This window comes from Meles meles, chromosome 8 (genome assembly GCF_922984935.1).
Source record: "Meles meles chromosome 8, mMelMel3.1 paternal haplotype, whole genome shotgun sequence".
Lineage (NCBI taxonomy): Eukaryota > Metazoa > Chordata > Mammalia > Carnivora > Mustelidae > Meles > Meles meles.
Window position 1 is genome coordinate 50392335 of NC_060073.1, and position 16445 is coordinate 50408779.

At 50.5% G+C, this 16445-nt stretch overlaps 1 protein-coding gene across 1 annotated transcript in view; it reads left to right on the forward strand.

Moving 5' to 3' along the window:
- Positions 1-16445, forward strand: part of GALNT18 (polypeptide N-acetylgalactosaminyltransferase 18) — a 343154-nt gene that overhangs the window by 189938 nt on the left and 136771 nt on the right. Inside the window, exon 3 of the mRNA XM_046017675.1 lies at positions 1816-1982. Within this exon, the coding sequence (XP_045873631.1) occupies positions 1816-1982 (167 nt within the window). The remainder of the gene's footprint in view (positions 1-1815; positions 1983-16445) is intronic.

Below are 16445 nucleotides of genomic sequence, written 5' to 3' on the forward strand. Positions count from 1 at the left end.
ACGGCTTGCTTTTTCATGCTATTTAAGTTTCTGACTAAATCCTCCTCCCAGAGCCCTTCCCTGACCACTCCTTCCGGAACAGCTGCCAAGGCATCATCCTGTCCTCCTACCCAGTATTACTTTTCATCTCAGTACTCCTATGAGATTGTATCTTTTTTTTTTTTTTTTTTTTTTTTTTTTTGCTTCCAGTTTGCTCTTTCCCCTGTCAAAGGCTAAGTGAGGTAAAGATAGGTGTTTCATCCACACCCTGCCTACAGTAGTACTCTATGGAAGAAGCTCAATAAACATTTATTCCATTATATACAAGAATGAATGCCTTCCACACCAATCTGTTAACCTGGTGGTTTTATTAAAATTGTAAGAATGAGGCAGATTTGGGAAAAGTTTCAACTCCTCCCCTTCCCCCACCCCTCTTTAGTGAAAGAGAAGGAGAGCTGGAAATAGAATGGGAGAAGTTTCTGTAAATTTCTGGTAACCATAGAGACAGTGATTTTAGTTTATTAATCTCCTGCTCTTAAGCAGGCTGGGGCCCCACGGTGATTTCTCCAAATTGCTCAGCGCTGGTTATCCTGCAGCCTTCCTCATTAAGGAAGAACAGGCCCATTCCTATCTTGCGGCACTTTAATTGCCGACAAGCAGAAACTCGGTGCTATTATGTTCATTATTGCGTGTTCTGACCTGGCTGCACCTCCCACTTTGGAGCCACACAACGTGGTCACCAGCTCTGAGCCCCTGGAGCCGTCCGTGGCCAGTGGTGGGAGTGGACAGCCTCCTCTCTGAGCCCATGGCCTATAATTTCTGCTCTTTGCTTTCATTCAACTATCCTGAAGATGGGAGGCAATGCCTTCTGGTAGGATGGTTCCTTTCAGCCAGAGCAGGGCACCAGCCATGGTTTCCTGCCCACTAAGGCAATGCTTGCCGTCATCATGACTTCTTCTTCCCATGGAGAAGAGCACCCAGACTTTAAAGTTTTGCTCAAATCCTTTGGGTAAGAGACTTCCAATGACTTCAGGGTTTTAGGAGAATTAGGGGGGAAATGGGACAGTTAGAGGCAGTCTCTCCAGCAACCATTTGTCCTGGAAGGAAGAACCCTGGTGTAGATGTCAGAGGCCAGAGTTGGGTTTCTGTCTTGGAAGCTGACTCATGATGGGGACTCAGTCTCTCTGAGCCTTAGTGCCCTCATCTGTGAAATGAGATTGGAGTTGTCCTTCCATCCCTCATTCATGTGGAGACTCTGACTCTAGTTTCAGCCTGGTTCTGGAGGTTGGATCCTGGTGATGAATGAGAAGTAGGAGAGGTCCCAGGCACATATCCCTTCATATCTGGGGATATCCAGAGGCAGAGTCACTTCTGGAAGTCAAAGTCTCTGGAAGGGCACGTATTTCTCTCATGAATCAGATCACCAAAGGTCTGCCTTCACCTAGATGTTGACTGCCATTTTGAAAAGATGACGACTTCCCTTTGCTTGCATTTTCTATCCTGGTGGGTTAAGAAATACTGAGTCTTTCTTCCAGTGAATACTTAGTGACCACTTAATGGATTCCAGGTACTGCCCTTGGTGCTAATTGTACAACTATTCAGCTGGGATTGTCAGTGACAAATTCAGACTCTCTGGTGGTTCCCACCAGTTTTAATGGTGTGAGCCTCTCTGTTGCACACTGAGGGCTTTCTTATGTATCACATCAGAGGCCTAGGGGAGAGTCTGGACTCCTGGGCCCTCTTGCAAAGCTAGAGCCAAGACCTGGGATGGGCCAGCCCCTGGGGAGACCCCACCCAAGTCCCTGACAGATCTAAGAGCCTGGCCGTTCTTTCTAGGTGCCGCAACCTCTCCTTCCCCGATAGCCTGCCAGAGGTGAGCATCGTGTTCATCTTCGTCAACGAAGCGCTGTCCGTGCTGCTGCGCTCTATCCACTCAGCCATCGAACGCACGCCCCCACACCTGCTCAAGGAGATCATCCTGGTGGATGACAACAGCAGTAATGGTGAGTGCCCGGCCTCCCTTGGGCTCAGCCTCCCAGGGTGGTTTTCATTTTCTTATGGCTCTCTGCGACTGCTCCTTCTCTGAGATGTTGCTTCAGAGATGGGAGGTCTTTGAGGGTCACCGCTCTGGAAGGTTCCCTCCATAGGCGTGCCCTCTTTGCATCCTGGAGGGGCTTGGTCCCCAAGCTTCTCCTTACTGGCTGGGCACTGCCTCCTCTAGTGTTCTATTGCAGCGTAAGGCAAATAGCCCTGACCTCCACTCCCACCACGTACATGGTGAACCTTCCCAGGGACTCTTTTCTGGGAAGCATCCATTCAGTTTGTGATGTTCCTTGGCATCTTCCTGGAAGATAGTTCATGTTGTCTTAGCAGTGATTGGGGCAGGGGAGGGCGCAGGTGTCGATGGTGTTGGTGATGGTGAAGGTCACAGTGGTTCAATGGTGGGGCTGGTAGTGGGTATGTAACATGGTGACAACAACAGAACTGCTGAAAGTCTGTCCTCTTTGCTGGATGCCCTGCTCCCTGCTCTGTCTGGCCTTAGCAAAGCCCCAGTTGACCCCCCAAACACCGATTGGAGCCCCCATCCTGTCCCCCCTTCTCCAGCCACTACCAGCTACCTCTTTCCCTTGGTGTGAATTTCAGGGCCTGTCATGGCTTCGTACACCGCCCCCATAATATTCTCCAGACTTAGCGACCAGGTACTGAGATGGCTTTAAAACCAGCTCTCTTGATAGGATGATTAAAATGGATGTGATTTGGATAATGCATGATTTTAGAAACCAGACCGTTGGGTCACAGGATCGTAGAGTCACTGGGCCTGTGTTCTCTTTAGTGTTTTCTTGGGTTGTCAGGTAGTAAATTTTCCAGTGAATCTGTTGCTGTAATGAGAAGTTCAGATGGGCAATTTGTGTTTTGTTATCAATTAAAGCTGAAACATATCAGATAATTGAAATATATTTAATCTCAATAAGTGTAGGAACACTGCTATGAGGCAAATTTCAGAGCTTTCTGAAGGGCAGTGCTTGTGAATCACTTGACCCAATTGTTCCATGGGTGTGAAGGGAGGAAAAGACATCAGAGGGTGGAAACAAATAGGCAGCATAGTTTTATTTTTTTTTTAAGGTTTTTGTTTATTTATTCATTTGACAGAGAGGGAGACAACAAGAGAGGGAACACTAGCAGGGGGAGTAGGAGAGAGATAAGCAGTCTTCCCGCGGAGCAGGGAACCCAATGTGGGGCTCGATCCCAGGCTCCGGGATCATGACCTGAGCTGAAGGCAGACACTTACTGACTGAGACACCCAGGCGCCCCCTGGCAGCATAGTTTTAAAGATGATTGTCTATTATGAGGGATACAGGAAGGGGCTCAGCTCCCACTTCTCACAGCTCCTTGTTCCCTTGCTTGTGTCCGTGGAATGGATGCCCACGAGAGCACCCATCCCCCAGTGGCTAACACCAGAACAGCTTGACTAGCCCACCCATGCACCCACCTTGCTCCACCCAGGCCTGCTGGCCCCTCCGCTTTTACCCAATGAGAAGGCAAAGGATGAATGAGCCATCTCTCCAAGGGTGAGGACATCTCCCAAGCAAGAGGCCTTGTTAGGCCCTTTTCTGCTGTGGGGTGGCTATGGGGATCGAGGGCAGGTAGGCCTAAGGAGGGCTGGTGAATTATGGCTCGGTTTCAAGCCAGGGTGGCTCTCAGGAGATGGTGCGTTCCCAGGGGAGAGAGGCAGAAGGAGCAGTGGGACGGGAGCAGCAGAATGGTCTTCCTCGGGGATGGGAGCTGTCAGAGGCTTTACTCTAGGGTATATGATGCTGATGGTACAGTTAAATATCTGCACTATACTGGTAGCTACTCAATGCTGTATGAGACAAGAATTGCACAGAACTACATACTCACCCCCAAATGGGTACATGTCTTACTGGAGAGATCTGAAAACTCTGCAGACGGAGGCAACATCCATGTGCTCATTTTGAAATTGTGCTGTAGTTACCTAAGATGCCAGTGTTGCAGGAGGCTGGGGGGAGAGGGCACGGGACCTCTTTGTACATTTCTGTGCACTTTCCTGTGAATCTGTAATTACTTCAAAACTGAAAGCTAAACAAGCCAACCTCTCTCCCCAGAAGATCCTGATTCAGTAAGTTTGAGGTGGAATCTGGACATCTCTGTTTCGTAAAGCATTCTTAATTCTGTTGCACAGCTCTGGTTGAGAACCTCTGGTTTAATGAACAAGACGTGGCTTTGCTTTTGCACCTGTGGAATTCTATTATGTGCCGCGAAGGGAGAGAACTCTGGACTGAAGTCTCGAGTCATGGACTCTAGGCTCCTCTCCACTGTTGCAGGAGTGACCATGAAAACAGCCCCCAGTGTCTCGGAGTCTTAGCTTCTTCCTTTGTAAAATGGGGATGACATTTTGTAAAATGGGGATGCTTGCCTCGTGGAGCTGACACAATCAAGTGCGTGACTGAATTGAGCCCCGTCAGTGTTTCCCCCTCCTCAGGACTTGTGTCCATCCACTCCCAGGAGGCTGACACATGGCTAGTCAGCAGCACAGCCGGAGCTCAAGAGAGGGAGATGCGGGAATGGAAATTTGGAGGCTTACACGCGGAATAACTGAAGCCTTGACTGGGAGGAGAGGGTAACAAAGAAAAGAGGGCAGACATTTGCGACGACGTGGATGGAACTAGAGGGTATTATGCTTAGCGAAATAAGTCATTGGAGAAAGACAACTATCATATGATCTCCCTGATATGAAGAAGTCGAGAAGCAACATGGGGGTTTGGGGGGTAGGAAAAGAATAAATGAAACAAGATGGGATCGGGAGGGAGACAAACCATAAGAGACTCTTAATCTCACAAAACAGGCTGAGTGTTGTGGGGGGGAGGGAGGTAGCGAGAGGGTGGTGGGGTTATGGACATTGGGGAAGGTATGTGCTATGGTGAGTGCTGTGAAGTGTGTAAACCTGGCGATTCACAGACTTGTACCCCTGGGGATAAAAATACATTATATGTTTATTAAAAAATTAAAAAATTAATTTAAAAAAAAGAAAAGAGGGCAGAAGGAAAAAAGCTGGAGAGAATACTGAGCATGAGACATTAAGGAGGAAGGAGGAGGAGGGTTAGCTGGTGAGAGACTGGAGGATGATAGACTCCGTGGACAGAGAGAATTCCCAGAGTGAAAGTCATTTATTTGAACAAACCCATGGATAGGTGGAAGGACACCGAGTCTGGGAAGAAACCCCCAGATTCGGAAGGTGCAGACCTTGGAAACCTCAGCAGGAAGCTTTGGGGGCGGAGGATGGGGAATGTGGAAGCCAGGTACAGATGAAGAACAACCAAGGAGGTAGACTTTTTGACTGTAAAAGAGAATCAGGAGCTAAGGCAGGAATTGGAGCAATGCTTCACACACACACACACACACACACACACACACACACACACTTTAACCATAATCCACACCAACAAAGACATTTACAACATGACCCAGGATGACACGCCTACTCACACTCGTACAATAGCACACTCTATTGAAACAAAACGTTAAGCAACAATAGTTAGCCTTCTAATGTGCAGAGCGCCGTGGTATTTTCTATTATAGTCTGGTCTGTGTTATTCAGTTGTATTGTATTCTGTTCTATTCTGTTTCTTTTTTTCGAAAGGCAGGCTGTTCTCAAGACCCCGTGGCGCATCAGAATCACTTGGAGAGCTTTTAAGAAATCTGGGTGGCCATCCCTTAGGTCTGGTGATTTCGTTTGTCTGGAGAGGGGATGCCTGCATCCTTTGAGGCCAAGGCATGGAACAAGGCCTCCAAGGAGGGAGGAGAGGATGGCATCCAGGGCACAGAAATGAGGGCTGCCTCTGAGAAGAAAAGGCCTGCCTTTGTCCCACTCGGGGGGAGCAGATGGGTGAAGAGGGATATCGCTGGAGGCAGTGAGGGGTGCTGGAAGGGGTGCCAGGAGGCTAGGCAGAGCAATAGCACTCAGTCCTGGGATCCCGTGGCTTGCAGAACCTCGGGTGGGCAGGGGGCATGGTGGGAAGGGGACTGATGCCGGCTGGAATAACCCAGTGTGGACAGGGCGGGGTGGGGGGGGGTAACCTGTAACGAGTCCCCTCCCCCACCCTACCCCAGAGACCATCCTGAGCTGAGCTCTCAAGAAGAGAGGAAGAGACCCTTGAGACCGTGGCTCTGGGAGGAGGTGAGCCATCATGCCTTTGAAAAGGGCAGAAAGGCCCTTCCGACGCGACCAGCCTGACTTGGGGGAAGGTGACTCTATGACCCTGCCCAGAGCAGGCTCCATCTAGGGCTGGCTTCTCTGGGGCGTCCCCTCACTCGGCACAGGACTCGTGTTTACTTTGGATCAGGCCAAGTCAGTTCAGTTCCACACACAATGATAGAGGGCCCAGCGTGGGCCAAGGGCATGAAGATCTAGCCCCTGGCATCAGGGAGTCCTGCAAATAAGTCTAAACTGGAAATGAAACACGCTAAGACTCTGTTTCTGGTCTCAGCTCTGCCACTTCCTGGCTGTGGGTCTTTGCTCTGGTTTTCCCTGCCATGTGGGGACATCAGGCCCTGCCTGCCCCACTGCCCCAGGGCCACTGAGGGCACATGAGGTAATGGCAGTGAGGGGGCTGAGCAACCTGTAAGGTGCGAAGGGTGCCCCAAGCCTGAGTTTCAGTGACAGTAACAACAATGACGACTAATAATAATTACAGCTGATGTGTGGCCACTGCTTAAAGACTTGCTTTTCTCTCCTTCCCAAGACAATGTGCTCTGGTAGGAAGAGCTCAGAAGCACAGAATTTGGTCTTCGGCCAGCTTTTCAGTTCCAGCTCTTTCTACCTTCTCCCTGGCTGTGTGCTCTTAACCTCCGTGAACCCTATTTCCCTTATCTCTGAAACTGGGATGTGGAATTCCTACCTCAGGGATTGTTTGGAGGTTTGAAGGAGATAAGGCGTGACAGAAGGGGCGTCTGTGTTTAAAACTCAAAGCGAAGCTTTCAGAATGTCTTCCCAGGCAATGTCACACTCTCTGTGTGTGCTCATGCCTTGTCTCTCCCAAACTCTTCCTCTGCAGGCATTTTTGTTTTGGGATCGGGCCTGTGTATCCACACATGCAGGAAAGGGCCCGCAATGACCACTTTCTCATCCAAGCCACCCCTCGAGATCTTTAGCTTTCTCCCTCAGAAGCCAAGGGAGTCTGAGTCCTTGTTCTCTGCCTTTTTAGCAATTTCCACAACAAGCTCCATTTTTCAGGTGCTGGCTTCTGGGTAGGATGCTATTATTCTGCTGAAGTGGTCTCAAACTGTAGTGTTTGAGCTTGATCAAGAAATACAGAGATTCATTCAGGCACATTCTTGCCTCAGGACATTTGCACTTGCTGCTTCCTTCACTTGGAATGCTCCTATCCCTGCTATCTGCCCAACTTCCTCTTTTACCTTTTGAGGCCTTTGCTCAAATATTTAAAATGGCACCCTGTTCAAAATGGCACCCTGTTCAAAATGGCAGTCCTGACCCCTGTCATTCCTTATTCCTTCCTTGTTTCTTTTCTCCCACAGCACATATTACTATCTGATCTACTGTCCTCACTTGGTGACTGTACGTTTTCTCACCAGTATGTAAGTTCCATGAAGGCAGGGACTTCTGTTTTGTTCATTGCTGTATCTCCAGTACATAGAACAGTGCCTGGTCTTTGTAGGTGCGTCATGTTGATTCAATGAATGAATGAAATTTGATTCTGTGGGTCTGCAGTAAGGGTTGGAGTCTGCATTTTAATAAGCTTTCCAGAGCATTCTCATGCAGTGGGACATCCTCTGAGAATCCCTGCCCTAACTATTGTCCCCCATCTGTACTGCAGCTGAGGAGCTTGGGGCAGTAGGCACTTAAGCTCCCCCAGAGCAAGCTTCAGGAGGAGTCACTGCTGGGTGGAGCATGTCTCCCTGGCTGGGGCCCTTAGGACCTCCCTGCTGCAACCCAGGGAGATGATGTGAGTGGCAGGCAGAGTGCAGACCTGGAGGGGGAGTTTCTTGTGCTGTTACCCCAGTGTGGCCTGAACTCAGGTCCTGTGCACAGAGGCAGATGGCTGACCCCAAGCCTCCTCCCTTCAATGTTACCCGACCTCTACAGGCATTCCTGACAGTGGTGGCCAGCCCTGCCTGCCCTGGGGCTCTGAGGCAGTATTTCCCCTCCCTGGATCCTCCTCCTCGTTATCTGCAGAAATTGTGAGAACACAGCTCTGAGCCTCCTGGTTTTAATTACCATACTCTCGGTGAATCCCAGTGGGCCAGTGTCTTTAGCTGGGACTGAATGATTTTTCCTTTATGGACTTCCAGAGTGAGGGAAGCGCCAGCATTTTCCACTGACAGAATCATCCCTGCCTTCGATTCTTGGCAATCACTTGTTCATTCATTCCTTCATTCATTCACTCTCTCAACAGGTTTTCTGACGGCCTTCAGCCCCCATGGTGAGCACATTCAGGTGCCACAGGTCTCCCGGGACCTGGCACTGAGCAGGTGTTCACTGAACATGAGCTCTTCCAGGTTCCCTCACCAGCTGTGCCAGAATCCCCACGCCCCCCAGTTCAGCCACCTCCACTTCCAAAAAAAATTTCCTTTGCTATATGCAATTTCTGTATTTTTTAAAGATTTATTTATTTTAGAGAGAAAAGGAAAGCATGAGTGGGAGGGGCAGAGGGAGAGAGAATCTTAAGCAGACTCCCCGCTGAGCACAGAGCCCAACCAGGGGTAGGATCCCATGGCCATGAGATCAGGACCTGAAGGGAAACCAAAAGTTGGGCACTCAGACTGACTGTGCCATCCAGGGTGCCCCATTGGTTTCTGTGCTTCCTTGTGTTAATTCATGTGCTCTTTTGATAAACTTAAAAATCATATATCCTTCTCTTCATGCTACTTGAATTTTTAAAATGAATCTGAATTTTGTGAATAAAAGTGTATCAAAGCAACGGCAATATCAAATATTCTTTTAAGAATCTCATTCCCTGGGGTGCCTGGGTGGCTCAGTGGTTTAAGTCTCTGCCTTCGGCTCAGGTCATGATCTCAGGGTCCTGGGATCGAGCCCCGCATCGGACTCTCTGCTCAGTGGGGAGCCTGTTTCTCCCTCTCTCTCTGCCTGCCTCTCTGCCTACTTGTGACCTCTCTCTCTGTCAAATAAATAAATAAAATATTAAAAAAAATAAAAAAGAATCTCATTCCCTGGAGATTTCAGTCTGCTCTTGGATGGCAGTGACTTTCCCAGTGGTTAACCCCAGCCTGATGCTTGTCCTCTTCTGCTGCCTTCCGACAAGAGAATGGCCAGTTCCCAGCACCTCATACACTCAAAGCTGGGTGGTCTCTCTTCTTGGTGATGATATCTTTGCTTATGGATCCAGCCTTCCCACTGGTCACGTTTGCTTGAAACCTTTGACAAATGTTGGCAGAATGGGGAATAGAGCCAGGCAGCCTCTAGAGACAGAGAAAATGGGGTTATCCCTCCCCCACCACAGTGAGAAGCAGACAGACAATCAAACCCCATCTGGCTCTCGGGAGGAAACTGAGGATCTAGGTAGGACAGAGACTTGCCGGGGCCCCACAGCGTGTGAGTGGCAGAGCTTAGATAGGATCTCAGGTCCTCTGACTCCCACCAGGGCTCTTTCCTGTCCCTGTGCCACCTCGTGTTCATTCTTTCCGCTATCTGCCCTCTGTAGGAACATGGCAGCCCATGGCCAGGTACCCTAGTTTTGTTGATGGTGACTCCAGGCCATTTGCTCTGCTTAGCAATGAATGACTATCCTCCCACCCCCCACCCCTTTTGCCAGATTCAAGCCTCAGGTTCCATTCTGGTGATATTGCTTCCAGAAAGCCCTTCTGTCACTTTGTACTCCACCTGCCAGCCAGATCAGGGAAGTCACCTGAAGCACTCCCACATACTCTGGCTTTCTCCCTCACAAACCATTTTTACTGGTTATCTACTTGCTAAATTATAGCAAACAATTTAGCCCAGATTATTCAAGGTGACCCGTGTGAGAGAGCCATGGTGCTGGGCATCTCAGCGTCCCACCACCTAGCCTGGTGTTCAGCACATAGTAGTCCCTCAATAAAACTGGTCACAAAAGGACCTTTACAATCCCTTAGGGAAATAGATGGGGTTACCCTCTCTGTTTCATAGATGAAGATGCTAAGTGTCACTGAGCTGAAAATAAAAAGTGACCAGGGCCCAAGGTCATAGCTGGGACATGGTAGGATAGGGATTCAAACCCAGGTCCCCTGGCCCTGGAACCCACATCTCTCTGCTCACCACACTGCTGGGAGTCTAGGGGCTTTTTTTTTTTTTTTTTTAAGAGAAGTGAGACAGTTTAATTGAGAAATAAACTCTGGAACTCTGGAGAGCCTCCTAATCAGAAGTCGTCCTCCTAAGGACCCACTCTTGGAGAGAAAGGCCATCATGGAGGGTAAGACTACCAAGTGAGGAAGAAACAGCATGGGAGCTGGTACCAGGAGCACCAGAAAGTAGGTCCTATGCTCAGCTCTGGACATAGGATCCTTCCTGTCTAGTTTTCCGCCTGACAGCCAGCCCACCCCATTGCTTCTTGGAGAGGGTGGATCAAATCCACAGGTTAGCCTACCCACACTTCCTTAGGTAGAGGTCCTGGATCTCCTTCAGGGCAGGACAGCTGGCAATTGTGGCCATGAGGCTTCCTCCAGCTATGTTTCAGGCCCCTGGCTAGAACACCATTCAGTGGGCTGCCTCTGCCTGGGGTTATACTCTGACCCCCGCTTCTGCAGGCCTGGGCCTCTGACCAGAGTGGCTCCCAGTGCTCGGGGTAGACAGTCCTAATTGGGCAGCCCCAGCACAGTGAATACTTCCCATGCGCTCAAGCCTCTTCTAAGCATTTTTTTTTTTTATAAATGAATCAGTGCCCTACGATAATGGTAAGAATCATTATCAATGTCTTTTCATATAACAAGGAAACAGGCACAGAGGGGTTAAGGAACATGTCCAAAGTCACACAGACATGGGATTGGAACCCAGGCCATCTTCCTTCAGAGCTAACGCCCTTGACCACTAAACAAGCCTGCCTCCAGCGCACCTGGGTTTCTGACTTTAAAAGACTTACTGGAATTTTGTACTCATTCTTTGGAGCAGGGATGGTATTGGGCAACAGGCCAGCAGAGAAGGAGGCAAAGAAGGAACCTGAGAGAAGGGTATGGCTGTCTCCTCAGCTGGAGCTTTGCCCAGGGCTCAGGAAGAAGGAGAGGTGTGTTGCATGGATGCTGCGCGGCTTGTGTCGGTGCTGAGAAGAAAACGAAGGGTTGGCAGCCGTGCTCATGTCATCTTGTGAGAGGGACAGCTTCCTATTTCCTTTGCAATAGGATGAAGTTGGGGTGTGTTTGTGTGTGTGTGTGTGTGTGTGTGCATGCGCACATGTGTGCACGTGGGAGTGAGTGCCTGTGAACTGGTGAGTGTGCATTGATGTGCTGTGAGCGTGCTAAGCGATGTGTGCAAGCATGAATGAATTTGGTGTCTTACTCCGTTTGGGCTGTTATAACAAAATACCATAGGCTGGGTGGCTGGAACAGCATTTAGTTCCCATGTTCTGGGGGCTGGGAAGTTCAAGATCAAGGTGCTGGCAGATTCAGGGTCTGATGAGAGCCTCCTTCTGGCGTAGAGGTGGCTGCCTCCTTGCTTGGCCTCGCGTGGCCCTTCCCCATTGCATGTGTGTGCAGAGAATGCAAGCTCTGGTGTCTTGTGCTCTTCTTATAAGGGGCACTAAGACCATCATGGGGCCCTACACTCATGACCTCCTCTGACCCCAATCACTTCACCAAGGCCCCACCTCCAAATACTATGATGTTGGGGATTAGAATGTGACCATATGGGTCTGAGGGTGGGGGGCACACACAGATTCAGCCCATCACACTGGGCTTGTGTGAGCAGTTGGTGGGCAGGGCTCCCAGATCGTGGTTGGGTGGGCCCCAATCACCGCTACCTGGAGCCACCTTCACGATCCTGGTGAATGACAACTAATTGCACAACTGTGAGTCATTGTTATTTTTCATTGTTGGTAAGATAATCACAGAGTAATGGTGAAGTAGAATCAGAATTCCCAGATTGCTTGCCGCCAGCTGCTGGGTCCCCCGCCACCCCCTGCAAAGACCCCACCATCCCTTGGCCCAGAGGCTGCCTAATTGTTGTTTAATGTTTCAAAGATGCTGTCCTACACAAGAGATACTCAGTCCAAGCTATAAAAATACCAACAGCTTTGCATGCAGCTGGAATAATTGCAAAAATTAAAAAAAAAAAAGCAGAGGAAAAGAATGGTCCAACAGTATTGTGCTTTATGAAGCTTAAAGAATCCCATATAGCTAATCTAATTACAACCAAGGCTCAGGCAGCTTAAAGGTGTTTATACAGCCAGGCACATGGGCTGCCAGCCCACTCAGCTGAAGGCTTCTCCTCACCACCTACCCCAATGCCTTTGACTATGACTAGAACAGCCCATCCACAAGCCTGGCAGCGGGTACCGAGCAGCCTCGACATGGGAGCAGCCTAGCACTGAAATCTGCAGGAGTCCTGGAGGCTCTCACTTTTGCCCCATACTGCCGGGACTGCCTCCCCCTGCCACACTGTCCATCACTTGCCTGAGGGTTATTCTTGGCCAGGCTACAGATCATGTGCCCCAGGGTTGACCAGCACTCTCCCAAGGAAACCCTGTGACCCTTGAGTTCCTGGCCACTCTGGAGAGCCAATGCCCACCCCTCCCTGACTCCAGCCCCGACCTGAGGACAGGGAAGTGCTTCGGCCTGTGATCACAGTGGTGGAAAGGAATCCGATGAATGTTTCTGACAGACTCAGTCGCGTCTGTTTCTGAACCATCCTCTAAGAGCTACCGCATGTGGTTCCACAGGTTTTGCCCTTCGCCGGGCAGCCAGACAAGGAGAAATGGGGGAATGTAATCTAGCCCATGATCTCTGTCGGCTAAGCCCCTCATCCTGCCCTGAGTCTGTGTCGGAAATGCCTTTTCCTAATTGGGAGTCCAGAAGGGAGTACTTTTCTAGAACGCGCATCAAGGTGCCATGTGCTAATATAGCCCAGCCCGTGCCGACCTCTGCAGTGAAAAACAGCAGTCTGTTCTTCCCATGGTGGGCAACCCGGCTTTAACAGCGCTGCTGTAACCTGGGGTGTGTTCCCTGCACCTGCTGCCCTCCCTATGCCAGCCTTCCTCAACCTTCTTGGAGTTGGTCCTACATGCGGCCTCCATTCTCTTCCAGTCTGCTGTTCCCTCCTGGAATGGAGCCCTTGAGCCCTTACAACCCCGTGCGCTGGGCTCTGGCTCCCCATCCAGCCCTGGCCAACCCTCCTATTCGAGAGGCCTTCCCCTGATCCCCATACCTCCTGGCTGGGGCTCTGTTCCCCAGTCTGACCCACCTGCCTCCCATCTTCTCAGGGCTGAGACCTCCCACTGAAGTGAGAATCCTTAGTTAGTGAGGCTTGGATGTGCCCAGGCCCAGGTGACACTACCTCTTGGTGAACCAGCCCCAGAGCTCAGTCTGTTTCTCCAAGTCCGGTCCTGCACATAGCCAGCCTATTCTCTGTCCTCACCAGCCACTCTGCTGAGGTCCCAGCAAGCCACACAGCAGAGCCTGCCTAAATCTGGCCACGGGATGGGTAGCGCATCACTTATTCTGAGCCCCTTTACTGATATAAACAACTGACTCAGGGAATCAGAAACTCCCCAGGATGCTTCCCTGACAACCAAGTAGGGCCCCCAGGAAGGCAAAGGGCCTGCCCTCCTTAGCTCAGGAGCTCCCTGTAAGGAGTCAGCAGCGGGAAGACTTTGGACCATTTGGCTTTACAACCTTGCCAAGATGACCAGTATTTGATTAGCAAAGCCAGCAGGAACCAAATACAAAAAGGCCTTCTTCCAGCGGTCAGCTGTGTGACCATCTGTCGAGGGGGGAATTCCTGGAGCTAGAGCATTAAGCAAGTAAGGGAGGAAAGCAGAAGACGTCCCTCCTGCCCTCAGGTGAGGGGCCCTGCTGCTGCAGCTGGGAGTCCAGCTGTCCCCGGAAGAGGCCGGGGTCCCATTCCCCCAGCCTGCAGTGTAGCCGGCAGGAGCTGTCTCCCTGGCCATTCTTGGCCATCAGCCTGTCCTGCTCAGCGGCTTGCACTGGTGCTGACGGTGGAAACGCTGTGAATGCTGGGGGCTGCCGCCAAGCTGACATCCTCCCTCTGCTTGCCCACATAGTTAACACTGCCTGAAACCCAACAATCAAGTATGTCCTGCTGATACTAAATCTTTGGAGTACCGAGTGCCTTCTGTTGGCATTGATCTTCTGAAAGGCTGCCCCAAACCACACCGCCCCTTCCCCGGGTGTCCTCCAGTGACTCCGGGGTTGGAAGGCTCAGCAAAAAGGGGAGCATGTAGACAAGCAGCCACCCCACCAGCCACCCAGACCCATCCTGCATGTTAGTTTTCAGGGTTCCCATGAGACTGGCCCTGCCACGGTTTGATGGCACAGTGGAAGGTTGTACAGCAGACATTGTTAGGGGTGGTAGAAGCAAGGACAAGTGACAGGGGCCTGAAGGTCCAGCAGGACGTGTGGACCCATCTCTACTATGCATCAATAAACATCTGCTTTTATTGTGGCAGTGGGAGGAAGAGCAGAGTTTTTTTGTTTTGTTTCATTTTGTTTTGGTTTTTTTGTAACCAGGGCCCTAATCTGCTCTCTGGGGCCCTAAAGTGCAGAACGACTCCATTGTTTTTTTTTTTTTTTTCAGGGGCTTCCTCACCTCTCTGCCCATAGGGCCTTAAGGTCTCTCGTGCTCCTCAAGCCATTCACATGCATTCATTCAACACACCGAGAAGCAGGTTCCAGACTCCTCGCTGGGCAGGCGGTGGTGAAGCAGATGTGGTTCCTGCCTCTGACCAGTTTTAGTCAAGTACACAGACTCTTACAGCCCTCCTTGGGCCACAGGTGGAAATGAGATGCCTCATTTCTGGTTGTTTTTAGAAACTCATGTCTTGGGCTTTTAAGATGGACATAGATTTCAGGGAGAGAAGCTCTTGAATAGAAAGCAAGCCCAGGTTTGTCAGATCAGGGAGCAGGAAGGCTTCATCCATGTGAACCACCACTAAGGGAACCACCACTAGATGGCCCCAAGGCTGAGCTTTGACACCTGTGCTGCTGGTGTAGGGCACTGACCTTAGTCTAACCAAGGAGAGCAAGGCCAGGGTAACAGGACATGCGGTTCCCTCTGTTTTCTCACCCCTGGTCCCCATCCTGTGACTTCCAGTGGCCTCCCCCTGGCTTAGGTAGTTCTCTGTTCAGCACCTGACCTACGAATAGGGTGGGTGACCTAGTTCACTTTGTGGGTCCCTCTCCCACCCAGATGAGCTTCTCTTAGGGGACATCGGGCAACTTGAAGCAGCAACCCTAAAATCCAGCCCCAGCTCCTCACTTCCTGAAGGGGAAACAGATCCAGAGAGCTTCTGTGAGTTTCCCAGCGGCACACACCTAGCTGATGGCAGGGCCAGCGAGCAACCCTGCCCTGGGGCTTCACTCCCTGTGCTCCTTCATCTACCAGACGTTCATGGAGTGTGTTCTCAAGTGTCAGTGAGCACATGCTGCACCTAAGATGCAAGGATGGATGGAAACAGTTTCTGTTTCCAGAGAGCTCACAGCCCAGTGCAGATGATAAACCAGAAGCTAAGAGCCATTACCCACAGTGGGCTGGTCAGGGCCACCAGCCACGGTGAAAGGAGAGCACTGGCAGAGCCCAGAGAGAGGTCTCAGTCATCCTGGGAGGACTTCCTGGAAGAGCTGGCATTTGAATGGGGCCTCAGAGATTGAATGGGATTTTGGATATAGACGCGAAGGTAAAGGAAAAGACAGAACCTGCTTCTGTTTTTGTGTCTTTCTGATTAGACTTTGGGGAAGGAGTCAAAAGGATCACTTATTGGGCGCCTGTTGTGTTCCAGGCACTGTAATACACACTTTTACACACTATCTTAATTTTTCCAATACCTCTCTTCATCTCACAGATGAGGACACAGACTCCCTGGTAACTTAGCCCTAAATGGAGCCTTCTTTGATTCCTTCTTCTCTCTTCTGCACGAGGCTTCACCCCAGAAGGGTGCCTTGTGCCCCACAAGGACTTGGTGAACCTGATGATTGAATGCAAACAGAGAGTGAGACATTGGAATAGTGAGTTTGTGACGTCACAGGGAAGCCAGCACCCCTCCCCCCCCCCCCCCCCCCCCCCCGGACAGCATGTGGCTGAGCACAGAGCTGTTTAGGACATCTGTCATCAGAATGTCTTCCCCGTGCATATATACCTGCCCCCGGGCTGGTATAATCTTAGCCTAAGTGAATACTAACGAGAGCCTTCCTTTTTTCTAAGCATCTTGATGTGTTATTTCACACACATCAGCCTCTGGACAGCCACAGGAGGTGGGTACTATTACTCTTAT